At 55.2% G+C, this 23,466-nt stretch overlaps 1 protein-coding gene across 12 annotated transcripts; it reads right to left on the minus strand.

Annotated features, from left to right (window-relative positions):
* Positions 1-438: 438 nt before the first annotated feature.
* Positions 439-23,176, minus strand: AMER1 (APC membrane recruitment protein 1). 12 transcript variants are annotated; one of them, XR_009819678.1, is made up of 8 exons: positions 23,127-23,176; positions 17,763-20,834; positions 12,343-12,437; positions 11,702-11,811; positions 8,878-9,013; positions 2,635-2,872; positions 1,123-1,601; positions 439-574 (listed from the first exon to the last, which is right to left on the minus strand). XR_009819678.1 is itself a non-coding variant. In XM_062006796.1 (4 exons), the coding sequence occupies exons 2-4, from the start codon at positions 20,762-20,764 to the stop codon at positions 9,351-9,353; spliced, it is 3,120 nt and encodes a 1,039-aa protein (XP_061862780.1). In that variant the 5' UTR covers positions 20,765-20,834; positions 23,127-23,176; the 3' UTR covers positions 9,259-9,350. The 12 variants fall into 12 exon arrangements, 6 of the variants coding, with proteins under 6 accessions (XP_061862779.1, XP_061862780.1, XP_061862783.1 ...); XR_009819676.1 differs by lacking the exons at positions 11,702-11,811; positions 12,343-12,437 and having other exon boundaries at positions 1,474-1,601; positions 8,878-9,373; XR_009819674.1 differs by lacking the exons at positions 11,702-11,811; positions 12,343-12,437 and having other exon boundaries at positions 8,878-9,373.
* Between the last annotated feature and the right edge of the window lie 290 nt (positions 23,177-23,466).

Below are 23,466 nucleotides of genomic sequence, written 5' to 3' on the forward strand. Positions count from 1 at the left end.
GCACACACTCCTTCGAGGGGCACTCTGTGCACTGCTGCTTTTTTGGCACCAGCTTCAGTTGCTGAGATCTAGGCAGCCCGTGGCTGTGCTTCTTGCTGGCTCCTGCTGCTGGGCTTTGCTGAGAGGCAGAAGGAAGAGAAGCATTACGGGGTTCATTTCAGTAGAAACAGAAAACACCAAGGATACCAAAATCAGCACAAAGACCTTAAATCCTGCTTTCAGTGGAGAAGTTCCCAGGTACTGGTGAAGATGGACAACTCTTGTCTCAAACAGGAGGTGATGGAGCCCAGGCAAGAAATAAATGACAAGAGCAAATGGACTTTCCTCTGAATGTTATCTTAGGCCCATCGACAGACTAACAAGCTTAAGGGACCACAAAGACCAGTGAAGACAAGAGCAGAAAATGCTGATCTGACTTAGTGCTTTATTTTTCCAGCTTTAGCCAAAAATGGTCAGTTTCAGGCAGCTCATCTGGGGCCACAGGCAAGGGAACAGCCATCCCTTCCCTCACCTCTGCCCCAGCAAATGCCTTGCTCCAGACACCATCAAGGACAAGGGGACTCCTTCCATGTCCCTGAAGTGAGGAGAAAAAAGAACAAAACAAAGGTGATAAGGAATTATCAGCTTCTCAGAAACCCAAACAAAGTGTCTGTACCGGCAGCAGAAATTGTGCTTCTGTAATTAAGACAGCCCTATTGCTTCCCACTGGGGTGCCTTTAGGGAGCTCAGCCCTACAGCAATGCGAAAGCAGCTTAGGAACTGGTGCAGCTGCCTTGGTAAAGGAGCCCTCAAGCATCTGCAGGGGTTGAGATTTACAGCTGGATCATACAGACTGGGTCAAGAGAAGGTTACAAAAGCCTCTGTCTGCAAAGAAATAGGTCATATTAGCAGCCTCTTCTAGTAGATGCCCAGTCACCATGGTGTTACCCCATCCCTTAACCCAAAGCCCTTTCCACTCTCTGTGGCCTAACCATTGTTGGTCTCAGACCTCTTCATATGTGATGTGTGCACTGAGACCAATGAAAACACAAACCATAGGCTCTCATCTTTTAATTCAGACACCTTGAGGAGGTGTTACCAGCTCCCAAAAGGGTTGTTTCCATACTCTGACTTATTCCTTACCTCTGAGCTTTACAAAGATCCGTCACCATCTGGCTCATTGTCTCCTTTTCTTTTACGTTTATCACAAGTAGTTCCAGCTGAGATAGGACACCTGGTCCCATCATCCTTCCACCAAAACTGGGCTTCAAATTAGGCTGCTCACAGGCAGGGGATGGGTTGCAGTTTTGGCTGGATAGCACCTTCCATCATGTCCTGACTCAGGATGAAGAATCCGTAGTACTGCCCAGAATGCCCCTGCCACAGCCCATGGGGCTGTTTCACTGCACCAGCTTCTCCTCTGCTCTCTTTTCCCTAATTGACTGCACTGCAGTACATGTACCCTCCTGTTTGGGGGGAGAAATGCCCACTCACCAGCTCCTGGGAGTTAAATCCAGATCCAGAGCCTCCTAAAACCAGGCACTTCCCCACCCTGTCATTTTCCTGATCATTTTTCTCCTTCACTCTTCCAGGTTAGACCTGGGATGGGGTCAGGCAAACACCTGTAACAAGGCAAGGGGAGGGTTAAACTGATGTGGTCTGGGTTTGTGCTCTCAAAGGAGACAGGTACTGGGTGGCTTAGACCTACACTCAATTAATTGACAGCTGAGATGCCCTGATGAGTCTGGGGGTGAGGAAAGGGGCAGCTTCCACTTCTCCACCATCAGCACCATGCTGAGTTAAGGGTGGAGGATACATCCTGGTGCCCAGCAGAAGCATTTATTCTGCTTTTTAAATAAAGCACAGCCTCATGGCTTCAAAGTGCTGTGCAGCCACAGGAGGGGACCCCTCTGCCCCTCAGGCAGGAGAATGAACATCATTCCCAGGGACACAGGGGAATGAAACCATCAGGGGAATGAGCACACTCACACAGGGGATGAACTCACCACCTGAGGGTTTGTGTTTCATTCAGAACCCAGCTGCACATCCCAGATAAGGCAGTCCACCTACAGCAGAGAGACCTTTTGGGAGTTTTTCTCACCATTTGAAGTTTTAATGGCTGCAGGATGGGGCAGAGAAATGTTCTGCTCTCAAGCACATCACCAAACCACAGTCATTAACTCCTGATTCAAACTGTAATGAGGGTTCATTTGTGCTCCATGAGAGTTCATTCACACTACTTGTCCCCCTTTCACCAACCCAGGCTTATTCACAAGCTTGTTCACAGGTGACTCCTATTCTTGCCCTGGGCCGCCTTTGTTCCTCCTCTGCAAGTGTAATTTTTTTAGGGAGGGGAAAGGCAGCCTAGGAGCATTTTCCTGGACTAACACAGGAGCCCTCACAGCATCACCTGCACCCTGAGAGCCTGGAGGTGGCAAACTGCAAGGGGAGACAAACTAAGGATGGGGAACCTGGAGGCAAGGATGAAATCCCCAAGGCAAGGATGAAATCCCCAAGGCAAGAGCTGATCCTGGGGTAGATCACTGGAGTGACTCCACTTCTGTGGGTGCTCAGATGGTTTTACAGTGCTCCCTGCTGCAGTCCCTGCCTGATCCTCCATAGCTCAGCAGAAAGGTTGCAGGATGCACCTCTCACCATCTCCCCTCCATGGGCTGGTGCTGTGTAGGGAAGGTCTCGCTGTGTCACAACGCTGCTGGCTGTAGAGGTTTGTGTCTGGAGGTTTGCTGGAGCACTCGCTGTGCAGGGCTCCCTGTGCCCGTCTCTGCTCCCCTCAGAGCCTGGGAGGCTTCAGCAGGTTATGGCTCTGCCCCGCAGCGGGCTCAGCTCCACCCAGGAACACGTTAAGGAGGATCTTGTCTTAACAAGAAACCAGCTGGCAGGGGAGCAAACAACAAGCAGGAGTTAGCACGTACCCCAGCGCCGCCCTGCGAGATGCTGCCGTTGCTCTCACCCCCACGAAGGCACTTTGGCAGCAGCAGCTCATGATGTGCACCCTGGCAGGGTTGGGGATTCGTACCAGGGGAGGTTGAGATTGGAGCTGAGGAAGAACTTTTCCCCTGAGAGGGGTGTCAGCCCCTGTGCCAGGCTGCCCGGGGAGCTGGGGCAGTGCCCAGCCCTGGAGGGATCCCAAAGCCGTGGAGCTGAGGTGCTGAGGGCCAGGGGTTAGTGCTGGGCTGGGCAGGGTGAGGGAAGGGCTGGGACTGCAGCAGCTTCAAGGGCTTTTCCAACTAAAATGATTCTATGAAGCTGCTCTCAGAGCTCAAGCCAGGGTCTGAGCTTCGAGTCAGAGCCAAGGCTCCTGCCTCCAGCCCTTGGGAAAGCATCTCCAGCACAATCCATCCTCTGCCCACAGGCTGGTTTTCCAGTCTGAGTAGCACAGAGCTGGGACCAGCCAGGACTAACACTGCCCTCACATCCACAAGTAAAGGTGCTCTTTCTCCCCTTCATCACAGCCCCTAATGCACAGCCCCTAAACATCTCTCCCTCTTTCCAAGCAGCCCAGACAGGCCTTAACAGTCCTCAGCTCTCTTGTCATGCTCAGAATCCTTATTCTTCAACACTTTTTCCTCAAACTGGGCTCTCTGAGAGCTATCATCCAGCCCTGGAGTCTAGACACAGCCTGGGCTGGGTGAGGGGCAGGCAGCAACAGGCAGGTCCCCAAGCACCAAGTGGGAAAACAAGGAAACATTTCCACATATTAACTTCATTTCCTTCATTTCCTCCAGCCCAGCAGCCTCACTAGTGGGTTATTAATAGCACACTGCAGAGTGCCATGGCCAGGGCTGGCCCCAGGCTCCAGTCTCTCAGCACCCCTCTGTGCCCAGGGGGGATGATGCCAGAGGGATCCACTCACTAAAAGCACAGAAAGACCACATCCCCTGCAGCTGCACTGCAAACACCTCACTGGCAAACAACATCTGAGAAACACCCAAGTTTTTGCTGCTTCCCCAACTTGGGATGCTGGAAACCACACTTTTAACATCAAACCTCTGGCAGCCTCGTTAATTGCTATTTGTGGAGGAGGAAATGTTTTTCTCCTGCATTTGCAAAGCTGATGCTGGCAGGATCCAGAGCAGCAGCAGGAGGCAGCCAAGGGCAGGAGCACACCCCAACAGCTCCAGCACCCACAGCACAGACAGGAGCAGCTGCAGGTTCTTTAAAGCACGTGGCTTTCATTTAAGTGAAGAGGAGGCCTTTGGAGTGAGCAGCAGGTGAGGAAGCATGAAGCTGGATGCTTGGGAACTGCTGGAGAGAGTCCTGTGGAGGGCTACAGAGATGCTGAGGAGACTGGAGCGTCTCTCTGAGGAGGAGAGGCTGCAGGACCTGGGGCTGTTCAGTCTGGAGAAGAAAAGGCTGAGGGGAGAACTTCATCAACATTTACAAGTCCCTAAAGGGTGGCTGTCAGCAGGATGGGGTGACACTTTTTTCTGTAGAGTCCAGTGACAGGACAGGGGTCATGGACATCAGCTGAAACACCAGAAGTTCCACTGGAACCCAAGGAGAAAGTCCTTTGGTGCTGAGGTGAGGGAGCCCTGGCCCAGGCTGCCCAGGGAGGGTGTGGAGGCTCCTCAGGAGGTTTCCAAACGCACCTGGACACATTCCTGTGCCCCCTGATTGAAGGGAACCTGCTTTAGTGGAGGGTTGGGCTGGAGCAGCTCTGCAAGGCCGTTCCAACCCCCATGATTCTATGTTGCAAGGCAGGCAGTGAGGTTCTGGGGCCTGTCTGATGGGTGCTTCACCCCAGCAGTGCCTTTGGGATCAATATGCTGTGATGTGCTGCCCAGGATGCCTCAGCCAGGGCAGGGCAGACCCCTTGGTGACTGAAAACCCCATTTCCCCACCAGCTCCTGCTGAACCACCGTGTCACACACATCCTTTGCTGTTCCCACGTGATGGCCCACATTTCTTCAGCATCCTTCTCCTCCTGCTCCTGACTCAGCCCACAACTACACCTATATTGAAGGGGGAGGCATTTGGGAGACCACTGTCCTCAGCCATGGTGGGGATTAGAGCCAAAACCAGGAGGGAGAGCCAAAGTGGGTGGGGGGGTGGGCAGGAGCCTCAGGATCTTTCCCTGGGGCAAGGAGTGATGCTCTGGCCTCAGCCCAGCTGCTCCCCTCCATGAGATGCTGAGCCATTCACCCAGTTAAACAGCTCTGTCTGAACCAGTCCAAACACGCACGCTGGAGATGGGCATGATCTCCAAATGCTGGAGCAAGGAGCAGCCCCAGGGAGATTTCTGCAGTGTGACTCACACTTGCTCAGCCCCAGAGCAGCTCAGGACCTGGGCAAAGCCACCCAAAGGGGCTGGAACCTATGGAGCTGCCAGCCTGAGGGATGGCTCCTACCCAGCAGCAGGCATGGCAGTGGGCTTGGGGCAAAAGCACAGCCAAAGTTCAGCAAAGCTGCAGAAGAGGAGAAAAGAAAGGATCTAGATTGTGCAGAAAGACACTGCAAGGACCTTGCAGCCTTGGTAGGCTCTGCAGTATTACTGCTTCAGCAGGGACCAGAGAATGAGCACAAGTGGAGGAGAATGGAGGACCCCAGCACCTGGGTAAGACACTGCAGTTGATTTTAAGACTGGAAGAAATATTTGTATTTATCCAGCCTGTCCTGAGTCCCCTGAGCCATGGGGTTTCACCTGCTGACCTGAAGATGCTGCTGGAGGGAAAACCAACAGCAATTGGGTTGGGTCCCTTTCAGAGGGAGGGAGACACTTCAGCCCTGGGACAGAAACTGCCTCACCAAAACCAGAAGTAGCTTTGGTGGGACAAAAATTCCCTGCTGATTCCTCTGTGAGGAAAAAGCAACAGCTTTGCACAAGCACCTCTGTGGTGGGCTGCCAAGGGAGTGATGCTGTGGTGTAGATGCTGAGGTCATATTATGTCAGTTTTAAAGCCAGGCCTCAAAAATGCCTGTTCATGGTCAGGTTTGCCTCTGTTATGTGGTGCCTTGGTCACCTCAGCTCTCTGAGTTCAAGGAGCTGATTGTCTCTCCTCCATCCAGATGCCAGCATCTCTCCTAGAGGCTAGAAAATTGTAGGACTGGTTTTGTTCTGTTTAATGGAAAATAACAGAGGTGAAGTTGCCCCTGGGCAAGCCTGAGATAACTACCAGATCCTCTCCTTCTGGGGTCTCATTTCATCCCCTTTTCCTCCTTGGCCTAGCTCTGTCATTAACCTCAAAACCCCCAAAACAAGTTGCTGAGGAGGCTGTGCAGCAACCAAAAATATTCTGAGGGAGTCAATGTTATAAGGGGATTCAAGAAGAGGAGGAAAAAAAGGCCTGAAATAAGGGATGAGAGTGACATGTTGCAACGAAACGCCAAGTGCCCAAACCCATCCCGCTCCTTAACACCTTGTTACTCACCAAAAGGAGATCACCTGCAGACCAGCAGCTTGCTCCAGCATCGAGAACCACCTGAGCTAACTCTGCTTTGGGTCAATATTGGGGGGTTTTATAAACCAGAGCCCAAGGAAACCAGAACAACCCATCTCCAAAGAGGTGTCCCAGCTGCCATGGGCAGGAGCCTGGAGAAGCCATGCTGTGCCATCCTCCCCGAGGCACCTGAGCTAAAAGAACACATCAGGAGGCCAGGAGAGACCTTTTGGGTGTAGAATAGGAGCAGCAAGACTCGACTTCTCTCTGGGCACTTAAACCTGCCCCCTGCCCAGCCCCAGCAGTGTCATGCTAATGAACAATCTATAGGCACACAGGCAGGGAGGTTTCATTTTTAGGCTGGTTCATGTGGGGGTTTTTTCAGAAGAAACAATAGCAGAAAAGACTACTCCTCCCTCCCTGGCTCTGGCTCACTTCCAGGTTGCACTTTGTGGGTTTTTTTCCCCCCTATTTTAACACTTTGTTATTGCAAACAAATTATTTGTCCAAAAAGGACTAAGAGCCCATAGACGATAACAGCACATCCTTGGCACCACGTTCATAGGCATGTGGAATTGAACTTCCCCACGTTGCAAAGGAAGAAAAAGCACAGGGGAAAACATGGCAGAGCACAGCAGGGAGGCAGGAGATCAGATCAAACAGAGGAGATCAAACAGAGCAAACCTCCCGATCAAAGCCAAGGCAGCTTCGCGCGGTGCAGTTCAAGGGGGCGGAGGAGGAAGGTCCTCAGACTTGCTGGAAGGCCTGTGGGCACTGACATGTGAGTTCCTGCCTTCTCTGGATGGGCCTCATGTGAGAAAGAGCCATGTCTTCCCACCAAGCCCTCTGCAGGGGCATGCGGGCAGGATTCACCCCAGGAGGAAAGCAGAGAAGGGGCTGGGAAGGCATCCACCAAGCTGGGCTTGCAGAGCCCCATCGTGCTGAGTGGGGTATTGCCCAGGGAAAAATAACAGGGTGAAGCCAAGCACATGAAAAGTGTGGCCAGAGCCAGGCATCAGAGCTGGGGAGGGGCTGAGGGAATGGGAGTGTTGAGCCTGGAGAAGAGGAGGCTGAGGGGAGACAGGAGCCCTCTCTGACACTCCCTGACAGGAGGCTGCAGGGAGCTGGGGGTCGGGCTCTGCTCCCTAGTAACAAGGGACAGGACAAGAGGAAAAAGCCTCAAGTTGCCCCAGGTTGAGATTGGAGCTGAGGCAGAACTGTTTCCCTGAGAGGGGTGTCAGCCCCTGTGCCAGGCTGCCCAGGGAGCTGGGGGAGTGCCCAGCCCTGGAGGGATCCCAAAGCCACGGAGCTGAGGTGCTGAGGGCCAGGGGTTAGTGGTGGGCTGGGCAGGGTGAGGGGAGGGTTGGACTCCAGGAGCTTAAAGGGCTTTTCCAACCCAAATGATTTGATTATTCTATGAAAATGGAATGAAGGAGAAATAACCCAGGGAAAAACAGCAAAGGGAAGCAGCAAATCTCTACCTCTTGCATAGTAGGAAGGAGATTAGCCAAGGCACAAGCAGAGGATGGAGCACAAACTGGAGTGCCCTGGGTTATGTGGGGAGCAGCACAGAGCCCAGGCGGTTGAGGTACAGCTGAGCTCATCACTGCCACTTCAGCAGCAGAAGAAGCCTTCTCTGCATGTCCAGTTGAAGCTGTACAGCCTCATTGCCCCCTGTGCACCCACCCTTTGGGGATGATAAGTCGTGCCTTGGAAACCTTCCTGTGCATTTCCAAAGCATCAGGAAGAGAAGGGAGTCTTCCTCAAGCAGCTCTTGGCATGAGAACAAACACAGGCAGCCTTGGGTGGCTTTATAAGGGATGGGTTTATTTAGACATTGGTAGGTCTGTGGCATCCCACCCTTTTGATGGCCCTTTGCCAAACATGGCAGCACTTGCCTGGCCCCAAAACATCCTTTAGGGGCGTTTGAGGTCAGCAGTGATGCCACCAACAGCACTGGACAAAGGCAGGAACACAGCTGGCAGGGCAGGGACTGTCCCAGTGGTACCTGAGCAAGGTGAGCAGGATAAGGAGGCTGGCCAAGGCACCTTTGTGGTGAGGCAGCAGCTCCTCAGTCAGGCTGGGAAGACAACTTGTGCATCATGGCCAGGGAGGAGCTGGAACTAAGCAAGATAGCCCAGAGAAGGACTTAACAGCCAGGGCTGAGCTTAAATGGGCTCCTGAGGCTGTGGGTCCCAGGTGAGGCTTCTCAGGGCCACTAAAGGGCCATTAGCAGCCTCAGGGTCCTGCCAGCTCAATGCCAGAACTGTCCTGAGGGAAAGGTGCCATGGCCAGGGAGGGTGAGATGGCACAAGAGGAGCTGGGGGTCAGGGAGAGCCTAGGCATCACTGGGACCCTCATGGATCTCAGCAGCCTGTATGGGAATGATACATAGAGTGCACAAGCCATCAGCACCTTGGTCTGAGTCCCTGCACAGCAGCCTTGGAGCAGCAAGTGAAGCCCAGGCACAGCAAGAAACAAAAGATCTGACCCAACATACCCAAACATGGCTCATCCAATGTAAGCACAAATGCCCAAGGAATCCTCCTTGCTGGTCACTGGCCTGGCAGAAGCTGTGCTGCTGGGACCAGAGGGTTGCAGTCCCCAGCTGTGTAGTTTTCAGCAGGCCCTGTTCACTGCAACAAATAGAAATGAAGACATAGACAAAAAACACATACAAAACCTCCACAAAATTCATCTGTGAGGTCTGAGCTGTGGCAGGCAGACTCTGGCTCTGGTGCTTTCCTTTAGCTGAAGCTGTTTTACCACACGGAGCGTGCAGTGAAATCCCTCTGTCTGCCTTGTAGAGTTTCTTCCCCTATATCCAGTTTTTCAGAGTCAGCTTTAAGCCCTTTTTAATCATATCAAGGTCTTTGGCATTCCTTAATCGTGGGGGTGCTTCCCATAAAACACTTGTGCTCCCTCCTGGAGCTCCCACACAGGCCTCAGGTCTCATTCCAATGCAAGTGTCCTTCACAGCAGCAGCTTCCCTAGCCCTGGAAAGAAAGAGGAATAGCTCATCCCTGCCTCCAGCTCTGACCCCATCACTCAAAAGCCAGAGCAGACAGATGAGGAGTCGTCGTGACAAGGTGTGGCCTCCGTCACCCAACTGACTTCCATCCCACAGCTGCAGTCTCTTGAGGAGCTCAGGCCCACGTCCCTTAGCGTGGGGGTATTTTGGCAAACTTCTGCTTAAAACTGTCTGGTGTTAACCACAGGCAATGCTCAGGCATCTAACGATGATTGTTCAGCTATTCATAGAACCATTTGGGTTGGGAAAGGCCTTTAAGCTCTGGAGTCCCAGCCCTCCCCTCACCCAGCCCAGCCCACCCACGGCCCTCAGCCCCTCAGCTCCGCGGCTTTGGGATCCCTCCAGGGCTGGGCACTCCCCCAGCTCCCTGGGCAGGGCTTTGGGGGAGCCCCGGCTCAGCATCGCCCCAGCACAACAACTGCAATGACTGAGCTCTCCCGTAGAGGTCAGCCCAGCATCAGAACTGGTCCCCAAATCCCCGCACACCGCAGCGATTCCCGCAAGAGGGCGGGAGCTTGGTTGACAAGGCCGCTCGGGGGATGGTCGCCAGCACCTGCAGCCCCTGGCCCGGCTGCTGCCACTGTACCCCCAAAACCTGAGCCCTCCCCCTCACTTTCTGGCTCTTTCGGAACCCCACACCCCCCCAGGTCAGGGGAGGAGCTTGCTGAGGGGGAGCCTGGCCCTGCTGCTCTTTGGCCTTGCCCCTTTCCAAGGCAAAACGTTGTTTTCCATCATTTGTTCCCACCTCTGCAGACTCTCGGGGCACTGAGGCTTTGGCCTGACTGAAGCGTTTTCTCCCTTGACACTAATCAAGGACGCCCTGCCTGAGCTGCAGATCCCTGCTCTGCCTGACCCCACCAGCTCTGTGTGCCTTTGGAAAGGGATTTGCCTCCACCGCTGCTTCCCCACAGCCCAGAGCAGAGAGTTCTGCTTAAAGCAAGGATTTAGGGTGAGAAAGATGAAATTAAATCCACAGGGAACCTTGCCAGACCGGGTAGCACAGCAGAAGCAGAGTCAGAGGAGATTCGTGGCCACAAATCCCCAACAATTGCCTTGATTAATGGGCTGGCTGCTAATTATCACAGCCAGCTTCAGAAATAGGGCTAGGCTGTGCTTTGTCTGGTCTTACTGGGCATATCAGCGGGATCCAGGGACATCAGACCCCGAGGAGCTCCTCAGCATTGCTGGGCCCCCATCTTTTGCTGGGACTCCTCTCTTTTTTTACAGTAAGTATCCTGAGACTCCATCAGAATTAGGTTCAACCCCAGAAAAGCTCATTTTTGCTCCAGCCTCTGGGAAACAGTTGTGAGGAAGCCTGAAACTGTTACAGATGCTCATGTCTTCCTTCATGGAGCAATGTCATGTCAGGGCTGTTTAAATTACTTGGGGGGAAACACTTCAAAGTGTGACACACATTTGCATGATGACAACTGACATCCAGTGAGTTGTTTCAGTAGGGCCTTGTTTGCAGTGAACCAGGGGATTTGTGTTTACTCCCAGGTAATTATAGCTGGAGCTCTGAAGGATCCCCAGTGGGATGTGCTGTCCTCACCAGCAACGCTCTGCTATCATGGTCAAACACACCTCCTGCCACTTGTACAGCAGGAAAGTGGTAGCAGAAGGAGAAAGCAACACAGGGATGATGTGAAATCCCCCTCCTGCAGCACCCCTCTGCCTGTGTCCCCTGATAACCCCAGTCCCTGCTGGGACCCCCAGCTGGCACAACAGGCTTTGCCAGCACCCTGGGGAGAAAATGCTGTGCAGCTTTAGCTGTCTTAGACCTCAGAAATGAGATCAGGGAAGGCAACTTGAGTACCTTGGGGAATGTATTTTAAGGGGAGGGTGCAGGAAGGATGTGTGGAGTGACAGCTCAGCAGGCTGCAAAGAGGTTAGAGAGGATCATGACTCCAGAGGGAGAACCTGAAGACTGAGATGAGATTTGAGCTCCTGACCCAGGGACCAAGTGCCACCAGACACCCCCTTCCTCGCTCCTGCCCAGCCTTCCAACACCTTTTCTTTGAACTTTCTGGATGTGGCTTCCCTCCTCAGCAGGGGAGAGCCCCTGGCAGCTCTGACCCAGCCCCACACTTCATTTTCCCCAGTGAATTAGCTTCCAGACCTCTGCCTGTGTTTAAAATGAAGGAAAACAATTTGAGCTCATCAACCAGCAGCACTTGCTGCCTGCCCTCTGCCCTTCCCCCTGCCTGGGCATTTCTTTTTAATGCTCTGAGTTCAATTAGGGATGATCAGGAGCTTCTCCCTCCAGAGAAGCACTGGGCTGGTGGTCTCTCACCTGCCATGGTCCCGCTCTGCTTGTTGTCAGAGATGGCCTCAGCTGCTGCCTCTGTCCCTCACTGTCCCCAGTATGGGGAGGTCACACGAGCACAGAGTCTTGAGGGGCGGCTGTTGGGGATGGAGCTGCGTGAACCACTGGCTCAACTCACTTTTCACCTTCTCCCCCAGCTCTTATTTCAGCCAAAAACCACCTCAACAAGGAGTTTCTCCTGGTGTTTAAGTGGAACTTCCTGTGTTACAGCTTGTGCCTGTTACCCCTTGTCACAGAATCACTGACTCTCCACAGAACACAGACTGGCCCCATGCTCCTGACACCCACCCTTTAGGGATTTATCACCACTGATGAAGTCCCCTCTCAGCCTTCTCCAGACTAAACAGCCCCAGATCCCACAACTTTTCCTCAGAAGGAAGATGCTCCAGTCCCCTCAGCATCTCTGTAGCCCTGCACTGGCCTCTCTCCAGCAGTTCCCTGTCCCTCTTGAGCTGAGGAGCCCAGAACTGGACACAGGACTCCAGATGAGGCCTCACCAGGGCAGAACAGAGGGGGAGCAGAACCTCTCTCGACCTGCTGCCCACACTCTTCTTGATGCCCCCAGGATGCCATTGGCTCCTTGCCCACGAGGGCATATTGCTGCTCACGTTTATTTGCTGCCCACCAGCACTCCCGGGTCTCTCTCCCAGAGCTGCTCTCCAGCAGGTCACCTCCAGCCTGTCCTGGTGATGTGGTTGTTCCTCTGAGAAACAGACAAACCAGGGAATTAAATCTACTGAACAAGTAACAATGTTGATAAATTCCCTCAGAAGTGCTTATTGCGCAATAAAATCCCAAATTAAGCCCACACCTTCAACCCCTTCTCTTCTCCACCTAGGAACCTACCAGTGAGGCATGGGGAACAGAGGGGGAGGCAGAGCCATTACTGCCTTTCCTCCCACAAATGCTACTGAAATTCTTCTGTTACAACAAATGTTGCTGAGAAGGAAGGAGCCTCAGAGCCACTCAGTCTCTGCTCCCCGTCACCCACAGCCCAGGGACAGCAGAGGGTGAGAAGTGAGGTGGGAAATCTGGCTCTGGGGGCTGGTGCCTGAAATGATGGATATTTTGCAGGGATCATTTAATGGCACAGGGTTGGGCTGAGGAGCCTGTGTTGTGGCTCAGCAATGCCCTGTGCTCTAAAGCAGCATGTTGCCTTCTCCCATTGAAAAAGCCACTTTGCTTCCAAACAATCAAGAGATAGGAAGGGAGGACAAAGAAAACGATTAAATCAAGTACAAAATAAGCAGGGAGAACCCAAAACGATTAAATCAAGCAGGAAAAAAACAAACCATGAGTGAAATCGAGTGTTCTCTAAAAATCTGAAGTTTATTCATTAGAATTCAGTGAAAGGAACATTCATTTTAAAACACAATCAATACATTAAAAAGTTTAAAGGACTAGTAGCAATGAGACCAGAAGGAAAACTGGGGAGGGGGAACCCCAAATTCAGACAAGTTGGTCGTGTGGGAAGAGCCTCCTGAGCTCCCAGGCGAGCACAGGGTGACCTGGCCCAAGGGCTAATGGGGGCTTTTTGCTTTAGAACCCAGAGGCTTTTCTAGATTTTCATTTATCCCTTCACCCAAGTGTCGTTTCCAGGATGCCTCAGTGCTGGGGAGAAGAGCAGGCAGCCCCAGCTGGGGAGGAGGGAGCCTGAAAACAAAGGGGGAGAGGGAATGTGAAGTGTGGCACAGCCCCAGGTGCCATGGGAATGTTTGCCAGGAGTGGGGGCAAATCCATTTTTGCCAGGAATGGGGGCAAACCCATTTAAGACAGAAGAAGCCCACCATTAGGTGAAGAGTTAGTCAATTAAAAGACAGAACTCCAGGCAGAGCCATGGTCTCAGTCGCAATTGCCATCTCTGCTGGAGCTGGAGGGGAGAAGGGAGGAAGGAGGGGAAGAAGATTTGCTTTTGGCTGTAACCTTTTAGGTTTTCAGCATTTCATTTTCTTTGTTCATGTCACTGTTTGACATTGTTCTTGTCTGCTCAGTTAACCACTGTGGCCTTCTGCAGAGCAGTGACTCCAGCCCTTACACCCCGCACAGGGTTGCAAACTCTGCAGGGGCACAACTCCTCCAGAGCAGAGCAAACAAAGCAGCACATTCATTCCACTACATGAAAAAAACAAAGCAAGAAGAGCCACATTAACTAGTCAAGAGCCTTCCTTGCATTTCTGATCCCAAAATTCAAGGCAGTATTATTCCAGGATGATGCTTTACAGGTGCTGGTGGCGCAGGGCTGAAGCTCCCCAGGCTCCAGGAGAGGGTGGAAAGGCCCAAGGTTATTTCAAGAGGAATCCTCAGACACTGAGCAGGTGATGAGAGCGAATTTGTCGCCAGTTTCAAGAGCATCACCACACACCAAGTAACAGCATCTCCTGCCTGGGGAGCTGAGAAAAGCCCCAGGTTTAGGTGAAACAAGCAAAGCACACAGAAAGGAAAGCCCCGAGTGAAACCTGCGGGTTTCTACTTCAAAAATGATGGGCCAACAATCCTTTCAGAGGGAGAGAAATCACCCCAAGTCCACAAATGCTGCCGACAAAGAAGGAGGAGCGTGATGCAGCAGTGTGGGAAGGAAGCAGGGTGTGCAAAGAGTGTTGTGGTGAGGGATGGCTGCGGGGAAGGAGCCGGTCCCTCGGCATTGCACGGGCAGTGGCAGCAGCAGCAGCGGCGATTGCCTCTCCTCCCTGGGGAGGGCAACCCCCGCCACGCACACGTGGGAAACAACAGTCCCTAAGACGTCCCTGGGGAGTATAAAATGCCAAAATGATACAAAAATAGAGGAAAAAAACCCAACTGTTTTCTTAGGTGTATAAAAAACAAACAAACACAAAGAAGCCCAAATCCCCCAAATGCAATACAGGAGCACTTGGTAGACTGACCCCAACGGCAGCGGTTTCATCGCACGTCAACAGCCGTAACTCACTCCCCGGAGGCAGGAGCTTCCCGGCAAGGAACATCCTCAGGAGAGCTCCTGGAGGGGGACTTTGTCCTTCCTGTCTTAGCAGGACAAGCTGCTGTTCCTGACTCTCATGGCTTCTGTTCTGGAAGCCCTTTTTCCTACAAAGCCTCAAATATCACTCTCAAATTTGAGTTCCTCAGGTAAGGCAGTGTTTGACTAATGGCTTGATGCAGACCAAGACCAGAAGATCTGTTCCTATTTACCCTGGGGACTGGTACTTCAGGAAGAGCAGGACATCAGGCAGTAGAATCCAATCTCCCTAGAGCAGTGATAAGTTACAGGCCGGGTTGGCAGGCTGAAAATGCCTATTTCTTTGGGTTAATGGGGCAGAAGGCGCCAATAATCCAGCAAATGAGCTTCAAAAATGCTTTTGGAAAACTCATTGACCTCAATAGATATTTGTTCATTTAGTTCCCATCAGGTGAAGAGGAGAAACCTTTGGTATAAAGTCAGATTATCAAGTCTTGGCTGTATTGCTTCCACACATTCGAGTCTACAATCTGTTTTTCACTAAGCCTTTCCCTTACGTACCTACAGCCCAAAGAATTACTCCTAGAGACATGCATTTGCAACTGAACATTCATTTTTAGCACCGAGACACTTTCCCACCTCACCAAGGCTTTGGCAAAGGCTGCACCATGTCTAAATGAAACACTACACAACCCCCCCCACCCCCACCCCTTACCCCACCAGATGCCTTTGGTGACACGCTAAAAGAAGTCATTAAAACAACCCCCCTCCCCCCAAAAAATAGCAGTGAGGGGCTGCTGCTCAGGGTGAGCAACTGCTGGGAAGGAAGGTTTGTCTGCTGTGGTCTGTCATCTGTGTGATGACCTCTGAGGTGGCAGCAGCAGCATTTGCTCCTGGTTTTCACTCTGTGAGAGAGATGTGCTGTGGCCTTGCTCCCAGCAAGACGAGGAAGCAATATCCATTAGCAGATGCTCCCTCATGCTAACAAGGGGAGACTGCATTTCCAAGCCCAGAGGAGAGGGCACTTTGCTGCCCAACCGTGTTCTCCTCTCCAGGTGGGGGATGCAGAGTGGGAGCTGTGGCAGGAGCCGGGTTTGTCCCAAAAGCCCTCTCTGGTTGCATGGAGGGATGTGGGTTCCTCTGGTAACACCCTGCAGGAAAATACTGAAAAAATGAGGTTTGAGTCTGTTAAGGAAAGAAAAAACCCAAATAAATGGGTCAAACTGTGGGCAAGTGAAGCCTGGCTTTGCCTTTCCTCGCTCCTCCACACATATAGACAGGGCAGTGAGGGGCCGCTTCTCAAAAACAAATATCAGGACCTCAGTTTGCTTGCAGGGAGGGAAACAAACCCAAAGCAGCTGCTTGTGCCTGTAAACATAGTGATGCCAGGGAGCTGCTGAGGTTTCCAGCAGTGGGGGGTTACCCACTGTGGGCAGGAAACACAGGTTTGGGTTGAGCAGAGCTGCCCCTCGCCCTGCACTCAGCCCTCGAGGTGGCAGAAAAATCTGCTGTTTCATCTGTGATTGTTGGTCTTGTGGCTTTTAATGCTACAAACTCTGCTGCAGGGAACAGCAGAAAAAGAGGCAACTCAGGGTGGAGAAAAACAAATCATGATCATCCGTCATCGAATTAAAACCAGAACACAGAGCTCGGGTAGGATGAGGAAGAAGCTTTGTAAGTCACACGGGCAGGGACGTTTGGTGTTTGAGATCAGAGAGGACAGGGGAGACACCTCAAGCTGATGTTTCCACGAGCTAGTACAACCTCCTTGGACAAAGCCTCTCTCCTTAGCTCGTGTTCCTCCACCATGCTCCTTCAAAGAGGAAAAAGAAACCCAAAACCTGCAGCAACCTCCAGCTTTTTTTGTTCCCTCCAGTTAGGAGGAAGAAGTTGTGAAGCCTAATTTAGGCTGCGTTACATCCTGTATTCCAATGAACAGAATACTTCCCTCCTATGAGCTTATGCAAAGAAAATTAACAGTAAAATAATTAAAACCAAACCCAAACAACAACAACAACCCACAAAACTTCCTTTTGTAAGAAAGTCACAGCACCTGCACCTTCGCAGCTACAGGCACGATGCAGATTTAGCTTATTTCAAAGCCCTTGGGCTGGGAGAGGTGAGGGGTGTGGGGCAAAGCCCAGGAAAGGCTTCACCTGGGGGTTCTGCAGCTTGAAGACAGCCCACGGTGAAGGAGAGAGCGACAGGTTGTTCCTACAAGGGAGTGACATGTTGTTCCCTCTGAACACGGCACCTTTCACAGATTGAAAGTAGGCCTGCAAACCATTCAAGGCAAAAGCTCCTGCTTTCCTTTGGGGAAAGGGGAAATAAATAAATAACAGTGTCCTGCAAAGGTGCCCTTTCAGCTGACTCACCTCCCGTCCTCGCTCTGGAAATAACCATCACGCTTCCTCCCGGCCTCCCCAAACCGAGACCAAAGACATTCAAAGTGAGTCTGAACCAAAACGTTTCACCAAGGAAGGAAAACAAAACACCCAACCCCAGTTTCTCTCAAAGATTTCCCCAAGCTCCAGTCCTCTAGCAAACAACCCAAACCTGCCCCACGAGCAAGGGGTCTGTCCCCAGCTCTTCCTCTAGCAGCAACGTGAGCAGGCGCCGGGGGCCACGACCGCGCCGGGAAACCAGAAAGTGCCTCAGCGTTAACGTACAGAGCCCCGGGGCTGCTCCCAGCCCCACCAGCACAGCCAGACCGTGTCCTGTGACTGCGAGAGGAGCTCGTCCTTATCAGCCCCGGGTCTAGATTCAAGTCACTCCCAAACTGCTGGTTCATGTTTATTTTCTCCCTCCCTGCCCTTTGCCAACCCTCCCCGAAGCGGCTACTGGGCCTCAGCGACACTCATGGCGGTGCTGCGGGGGGGTGCTCGGCCCTTCAGCGGCTCTGCATAGCACTCGGCGCTGGGGACGGGCTCAGCGCTGCTGTCGGGGTGCTGGGGCACAGCCTGGGCGATGCCCACGGGCTTGCCCTTGGCACGTTTCTCCGGGGAGCAAGCGAAGCTGAAGGCGGGCAGCTCGGGCTCCGTTTCCCCCAAGGGTAACAAGCGGGGCAGCTTTTTGCTGGCCACTTCTCCGTGGTACCTGTAGGAAGCAGCTGCCTCGCAGGACCAGCGCGCCTCAGGCTGCAGAGGTAAGTTGGAGGGTCTGAGCAGGAGCCTGCTCAGCTCTGGCTCCTGGGGCTGTCTGTCCGGACTCTCTTCGGTGACGCTGTGGGAAAGGGACAGGAAAGGGGCTGCGGTGCCCACCCGCTCCCCGGGCTCCCAGGCACCCTCCATGGCGGCAGCCGGAGCAAAACCCCAGCGCTCCATCCCCTCAGCAGCCACGTCGGTGTTGTGCTGGAGGTGCTGCAGGCCTGGCCAGCCCAACTCACCGTCAGGAGCCCCCAGCTCACCCTCCTCCTTGCTCCTGCTCCTCCTCGCTCCACCCGAGTCCTTTTTGCCAGCCTCCTGCTTCGCCCAGAGCCGGCAGGGCTGAGGGCCGCTCCTGCCTACCTGCGAGTCAGTGAGCTCAAACTCCAGGCTCTCCGTGTCCAGGGACCGGCTCCTCCTGTCAAGGGAGAGCGGGGCGGGCATGGAGGGGCTCAGCCCGTGCAGGCGCAGGTGACGGGGCAGGCTGGCAACGCCCCAGTTGCAGCTCTGGAAGGAGCCCAGAGGGTACCCCGGGGACATTCGCTCGTCACATTCAGCCAACGACTCTTTCTGTCCGTAGCCGTCGTCAAAGGCCTCAGCGATGTCCTCGCCCGCGTTCATCTCGGGGTGCTGCTCGCACTCCCCTTCTCCCTCCTGCTCCACGTCAACAACATCGAAGGTGACCATGGTGGGGAGAGCAGGGAGGTTCTGGGTGAAGGAAGAGCCAGAGGCAGAGCTCCCCAGGCTTTCGGAGAGGCTGGAAAAGAGGGTCCCGCTGCTGGCGAACTCCACCAGCGCCTGCGAGAAGCTGACGGCATGCTCAGGCTCAGGCTCAGCGCCCACCCGGGGCCTGTCAGCACCGGCCTCTGCTCCATGCTCCGGGACTCTGTAGTCAGGGAACATCCCAGCTTTGGCTGGGGCTACGCCGCTGCGGATCGAGCCCCCGAACAACCCACCATCCAGGTCCGAATCAAACCCTGGGGTGCTCTTTGCGAGCTGTATAAGGCAACTTCCTTGGGCTTTTTGGCTGTTGTAACAGTTTTCTGGACAGAGAGTCCCTGGGAAATCCCCCCACTCTGGATTTTCAGCTCTAGCCACCAAAACCCCACCATTCACCCCCCTGCTTGGGGCGTGCGAGGCCAGCTGCTCGCTACCAAGGCCACTCTGATTCTTGCCAACCGAGCTGGCTGCTCGAGTTTTACATTCAATGCACTGCTTTTCCCGGTGACACTTCTCCTTGCTGGGAACATCGAGCTGTTTCAGGATAGGTTCCCTCTGCAGCTCCCAGTACAGCAGCTCTTTCTGGATGGCCGCTAGCCGCTCCTCTTCCGTTTCCATCACCCCTCGTTTCTGATCCATCATCTGGATCAGGTTCTTCTCAGCGGGGAGGCAGAAGTCCAAGAAGTAGCTGAAGATCCCCGGGCGTGAGATTTTGCTCTCGAACAGGGATTCTTCCCCGTGAGTCGGACTCATCAGCGCGTCAAACTCATAAAGTGCATCACCGCTGTAACTGTCTCTGGGAAGACGGTCCTTCTTGATCTCACCCAGCCCGTCTCCACCTTCATCCTCAGGCCCTGGCGTGGTGGAGTCGTAGTAGCCCTCGTCGCTGTTCGGGGCGGACTCTTGCTGGTCGCTCTGAGGTGTCAGGAGGTCGACGCCGTCCATCGCGTCCCCCACGTAGGGCTGGGCTTCGGCCTCGTGCGAGGCGTGTGTCTCCAAACTGCTACTCGACACCTGCGCTCCGTAGCTGCCATCCCCTGCTGCGTTGCCGTCCCATATCTGGTGGAGGTACTCCTCCGCCTCCTCGGGTATGGCCATCTCCTCCCCGCCGCCCTGGTAGGTCACGAGGCAGGAGCTCCGTTTCGCAGTGTCTCTGCTGCGCTCCATGGAGATGCTGCTCTCGGCGATGTCAGGCTCAGCAATGTCGTCTCCGCACCCCGTCAGGGAATCGAAGCTCTTCAGGGATGTGACATCGCCCAAGATGAGGCTTAGCAGGTCCCCAGAGTGCAGGCAAGGAGGGTCGTTGTCCATGAAGTCCGGATGGAAGGCCAGCAGCAGATTACCCTGGTCAAACTCTGCGCTGACAGCAGCGTCAGCCTCCGACTTGGTATCCAGATCCCTCTTCCCCAGCACCGCCTCGTCACCCTCAGAGCCGCCTCCGTCAGCCGTGGGACCGCCGGGCTCAGTGACCTCACCGCCGTCGGCCGCGGTGCCCATGGAGCAGTTGTCCTCTGAGCCTCCAGGGCAGGCTGCAGCGACAGGGACAGACCCCAGGCCTCTTCCCTCCGCAGCCCCTCGGCTCTCCGCTCCCACGCCAGGAGCTTTGGCGGCCTCCTCCGTGTCCCCAGCCCACTCACATTCCGCTGCTCTCTCACATTCCGCAGCCTTGCTCTTACGGTGACGCCGGATGCTGTTAAAAAACCCTTTCAGGCCTTTTTTGGGTCTGGGAAAGGAGGATTTCTCACCATTGGGCTTTTTCTCACCGCCCTCGATACTGCCAGGTAGAGAGCCGTCCTGCTGGCCAAAGTCAAACCTGGTGCTGGTGTCCATGGCCAAGTGAGCGCTTTGGGAGCTCGGCAAAGGGCAAGCGTGCGAGTCCCTGCAGCCCTCGGAAGGGCTTTCCAGCTGCACCCCGCCACCTTCGTCGTCCACGGCCCCGCTGAGCCCGTCGTGGGTCTTACATTTAACGAGGCCCTTTTTAGAGGCCGCCTTCCCCTGGCCTTTGCTTTTGCCTCCAAAGAAACTGGGCAGCGTACAGATGCTCCTCTTCCCTCCGAACAGCTTGAAAGCCGTTTTCTTCAGCTTGCCGGGGGGCGGCTGAGGCGGCTCCACGGCTGCGCCGGGGGCAGTGCCAGGCTGGGGCTGCCGCTCCCCGCACTCCTCCCGCTGCAGGTCACTTCCCTCCGGCTCCTCCGCGCAGCCCGTGTCCATGGCGGCCGCTTGGTTCGGGTACATCTAGCTGGAAATGGTGGCTTTGGAAGCAGAGTCCTCCTCTGGGAGCAGAGATGGCAGCATGACAGCACACCTAACGCAGAGAGAAAGGGGAAAGAGGTGAGGAGACAGCAGGGAGGGCGCAAAGCCAGAGACATGGCCGTCACCAAGCAAAGGGCTTCGTCACTGGCTGGAAACGGAGCTGCAAGAGCCTCCTCAGCTCCCTCTGCTCCTCAAAACCAGGCATGAAAATATCATGATGCTTAAATGTACAAGTTTGCTAGCACAGGAAGACCACGTGACTCCATTCAGCAGCATCCCCACTGCCTGGGGACAGGCGGGTCTGACCCCTGAGCCACCCCACTCCAACCCCTCCAGCTCCCCAGGGCCAGTGGGTTGGTCACCCCCCACCTTCAAGCGAGAAAAGGGACTGAAACTAGACAAATCCCAACTTCAGCTCTCCCAGACCTCACACCACACTACAGGGAGTAAAGTGGGAGGACTGGCTGATGCACCAGGACAGGCTGGAGGTGACCTGCTGGAGAGCAGCTCTGGGAGAGAGACCTGGGAGTAAATAAACTGACCATGAGCAGCAATGTGCCCTCGTGGGCAAGGAGCCAATGGCATCCTGGGGGCATCGAGCAGAGTGTGGGCAGCAGGTCGAGAGAGGTTCTGCTCCCCCTCTGCTCTGCCCTGGTGAGGCCTCATCTGGAGTCCTGTGTCCAGTTCTGGGCTCCCCAGCTCCAGAGGGACAGGGAACTGCTGGAGAGAGGCCAGTGCAGGGCTACAGAGATGCTGAGGGGACTGGAGCATCTTCCTTATGAGGAAAGGCTACAGGACCTGGGGCTGTTTAACCTGAAGGCTGAGGGGGGAACCTTGTTAACACTGATCAGCACCTAAAGGATGGGTGTCAGCAGGATGGGGCAATACCTTTTTCTGTGGTAAGCTGGAACATAAATAGTTCCACTGGAACACCAGGAGAAACTCCTTTGGTTTGAGGCGAGGGAGCCCTGGCCCAGGCTGCACAGGGAGGGTGTGGAGGCTCCTTCTCTGGAGGATTCCAAACCCACCTGGACATGTTCCTGTGCCTCCTGAGCGAGGGGAACCTGCTGTAGCAGGGGCTGGGCTGGAGCAGCTCTGCAGGGCCTGTCCCACCCCCATCATTCAGGGATTCTGTGATACAGACAGAGGGCCAAACCAGGACACAGCTCTGAAACTAAACATGTGTCCAGGAAGAAAGCTCTTTATTATCCCCCCTCCCCTTTTATTTTTTAAGGAGATTTCAGTTGTTTTCAAAATCATCTGTCCAGCCAGTAAAAAAACTGCATTACAGAACATCCACCATGAGCCACCCTGATCAGATTATCTCTCAAACTCAGAGGTAGGTTTTAAATCTGATCCTGGCTTAACATTGGTAACACAACAACTCAAATAATGTTTGTTCCACAGAGCTGAGGTCAGAGAAAGCAAATGCAAGAAGAATTGTAACATGCTGAGGAGCTGCCATGCCCGAGGCTCAGCTCTCACTGCTGTGAGGCAGGTGAAGCTTTTCTGCTTAACCAGAGATCTCAGACTGAAAACACACCCAACCGCTGGCCCATAAGCCATCAAACCCCGCTGCCCACCCCACCGGGGCTTCCCCACCTCAGCCCGTGAGCCCTCCTGGGAGCCGCTCTGGGCTTTCTCTGCAGAGGGGCCTGAAAGGCGACCGCCCGCTCAGCTCCGTGCACACGGGCTGCTTCAAAAGTGAAGTGAGGCGTGTGTGAAACGAAACACGAATAAAGACGATGTCAAGGACTGGATTTGAAAAGGATGTGGCTGCGGCTCCACGTCAGCGCTGGCATCCAGGGGCAGCTGCGGCCACGCTGCTCGGATGGATGCTGCACAGAGGAAGCCGAGCGAGGGCCGGCGGCAGCGGCCACAGCGCATGAAAAGAAGCGTTTAAAAATGAGAAAGGGCACAGTCCGGAGAGGCCGCGCCGCGCCCCGCGCCGCTCCCCGCGCCGATGCCGGTCTCTCGGGGGACGGGGCGGGTCCGGCTCGGCCGCGGCGCCGGGAACGGGCGGGCACGTCCCCGCTCCGGCGGCGAGCGGGGCTGGCAGCCCTGGACGGGGGGCTCCGCCGCCCGGGTCCGCCTGGGCGGGCGGGAAGGCAGCGGGACCGGCGGCCCTTCCCCATTCCCCCTTCCCCCGCTCCCCGACGAAGTTTCGGCAGCCCCCGGAGGCCGCGCGGCCGCCCCGGCCTGACGGAGCGACCGGACAGGGAAGGGCCGGGCCCGCACCCGTAGCGCCCGGCACCAACAGGCGGTCCCGCCGGCACCGGGCGGCGCGGCCGCGGCGGAGCGGCGCAGGGACCCCGCCGCCCCCTCCCCGCCCCGCGGCACTTACCGGCGGCGGCCCCGGAGCGCGCGGCGCGGCCCGCCCGGGCCAGCACAGGCCGGCGGCGCCACGGGGCGGGGCCGCTGCGGCGCGCGGGGGGCGGGGCCTGGGCGCCGGGGCGGGGCCAGCGCGGGTCCGCGTGACGCGGCCGGGGGCGGGGCGGGTGCGCGCGCTGGCGCGGGGAGCGCGCGGCCCCGTCCCGCGGGAACACGGGCACCGCGCCTCGCCCCCACGCACCCCCCGTCCCGCGGGGACACGGCCACCGCCCCTCGCCCCCGCGCACCCCCCGTCCCGCGGGAACACGGGCACCGCGCCTCGCCCCCGCGCACCCCCCGTCCCGCGGGGACAC

The sequence above is a fragment of the Colius striatus genome, chromosome 13, assembly GCF_028858725.1.
Source record: "Colius striatus isolate bColStr4 chromosome 13, bColStr4.1.hap1, whole genome shotgun sequence".
In the NCBI taxonomy this organism is placed as follows: domain Eukaryota; kingdom Metazoa; phylum Chordata; class Aves; order Coliiformes; family Coliidae; genus Colius; species Colius striatus.

Coding starts and splice junctions, on each gene's coding strand:
- AMER1 (XM_062006794.1), bottom strand. CDS start 20,764: ATGTACCCGAACCAAGCGGCCGCCATGGACACGGGCTGCGCGGAGGAG.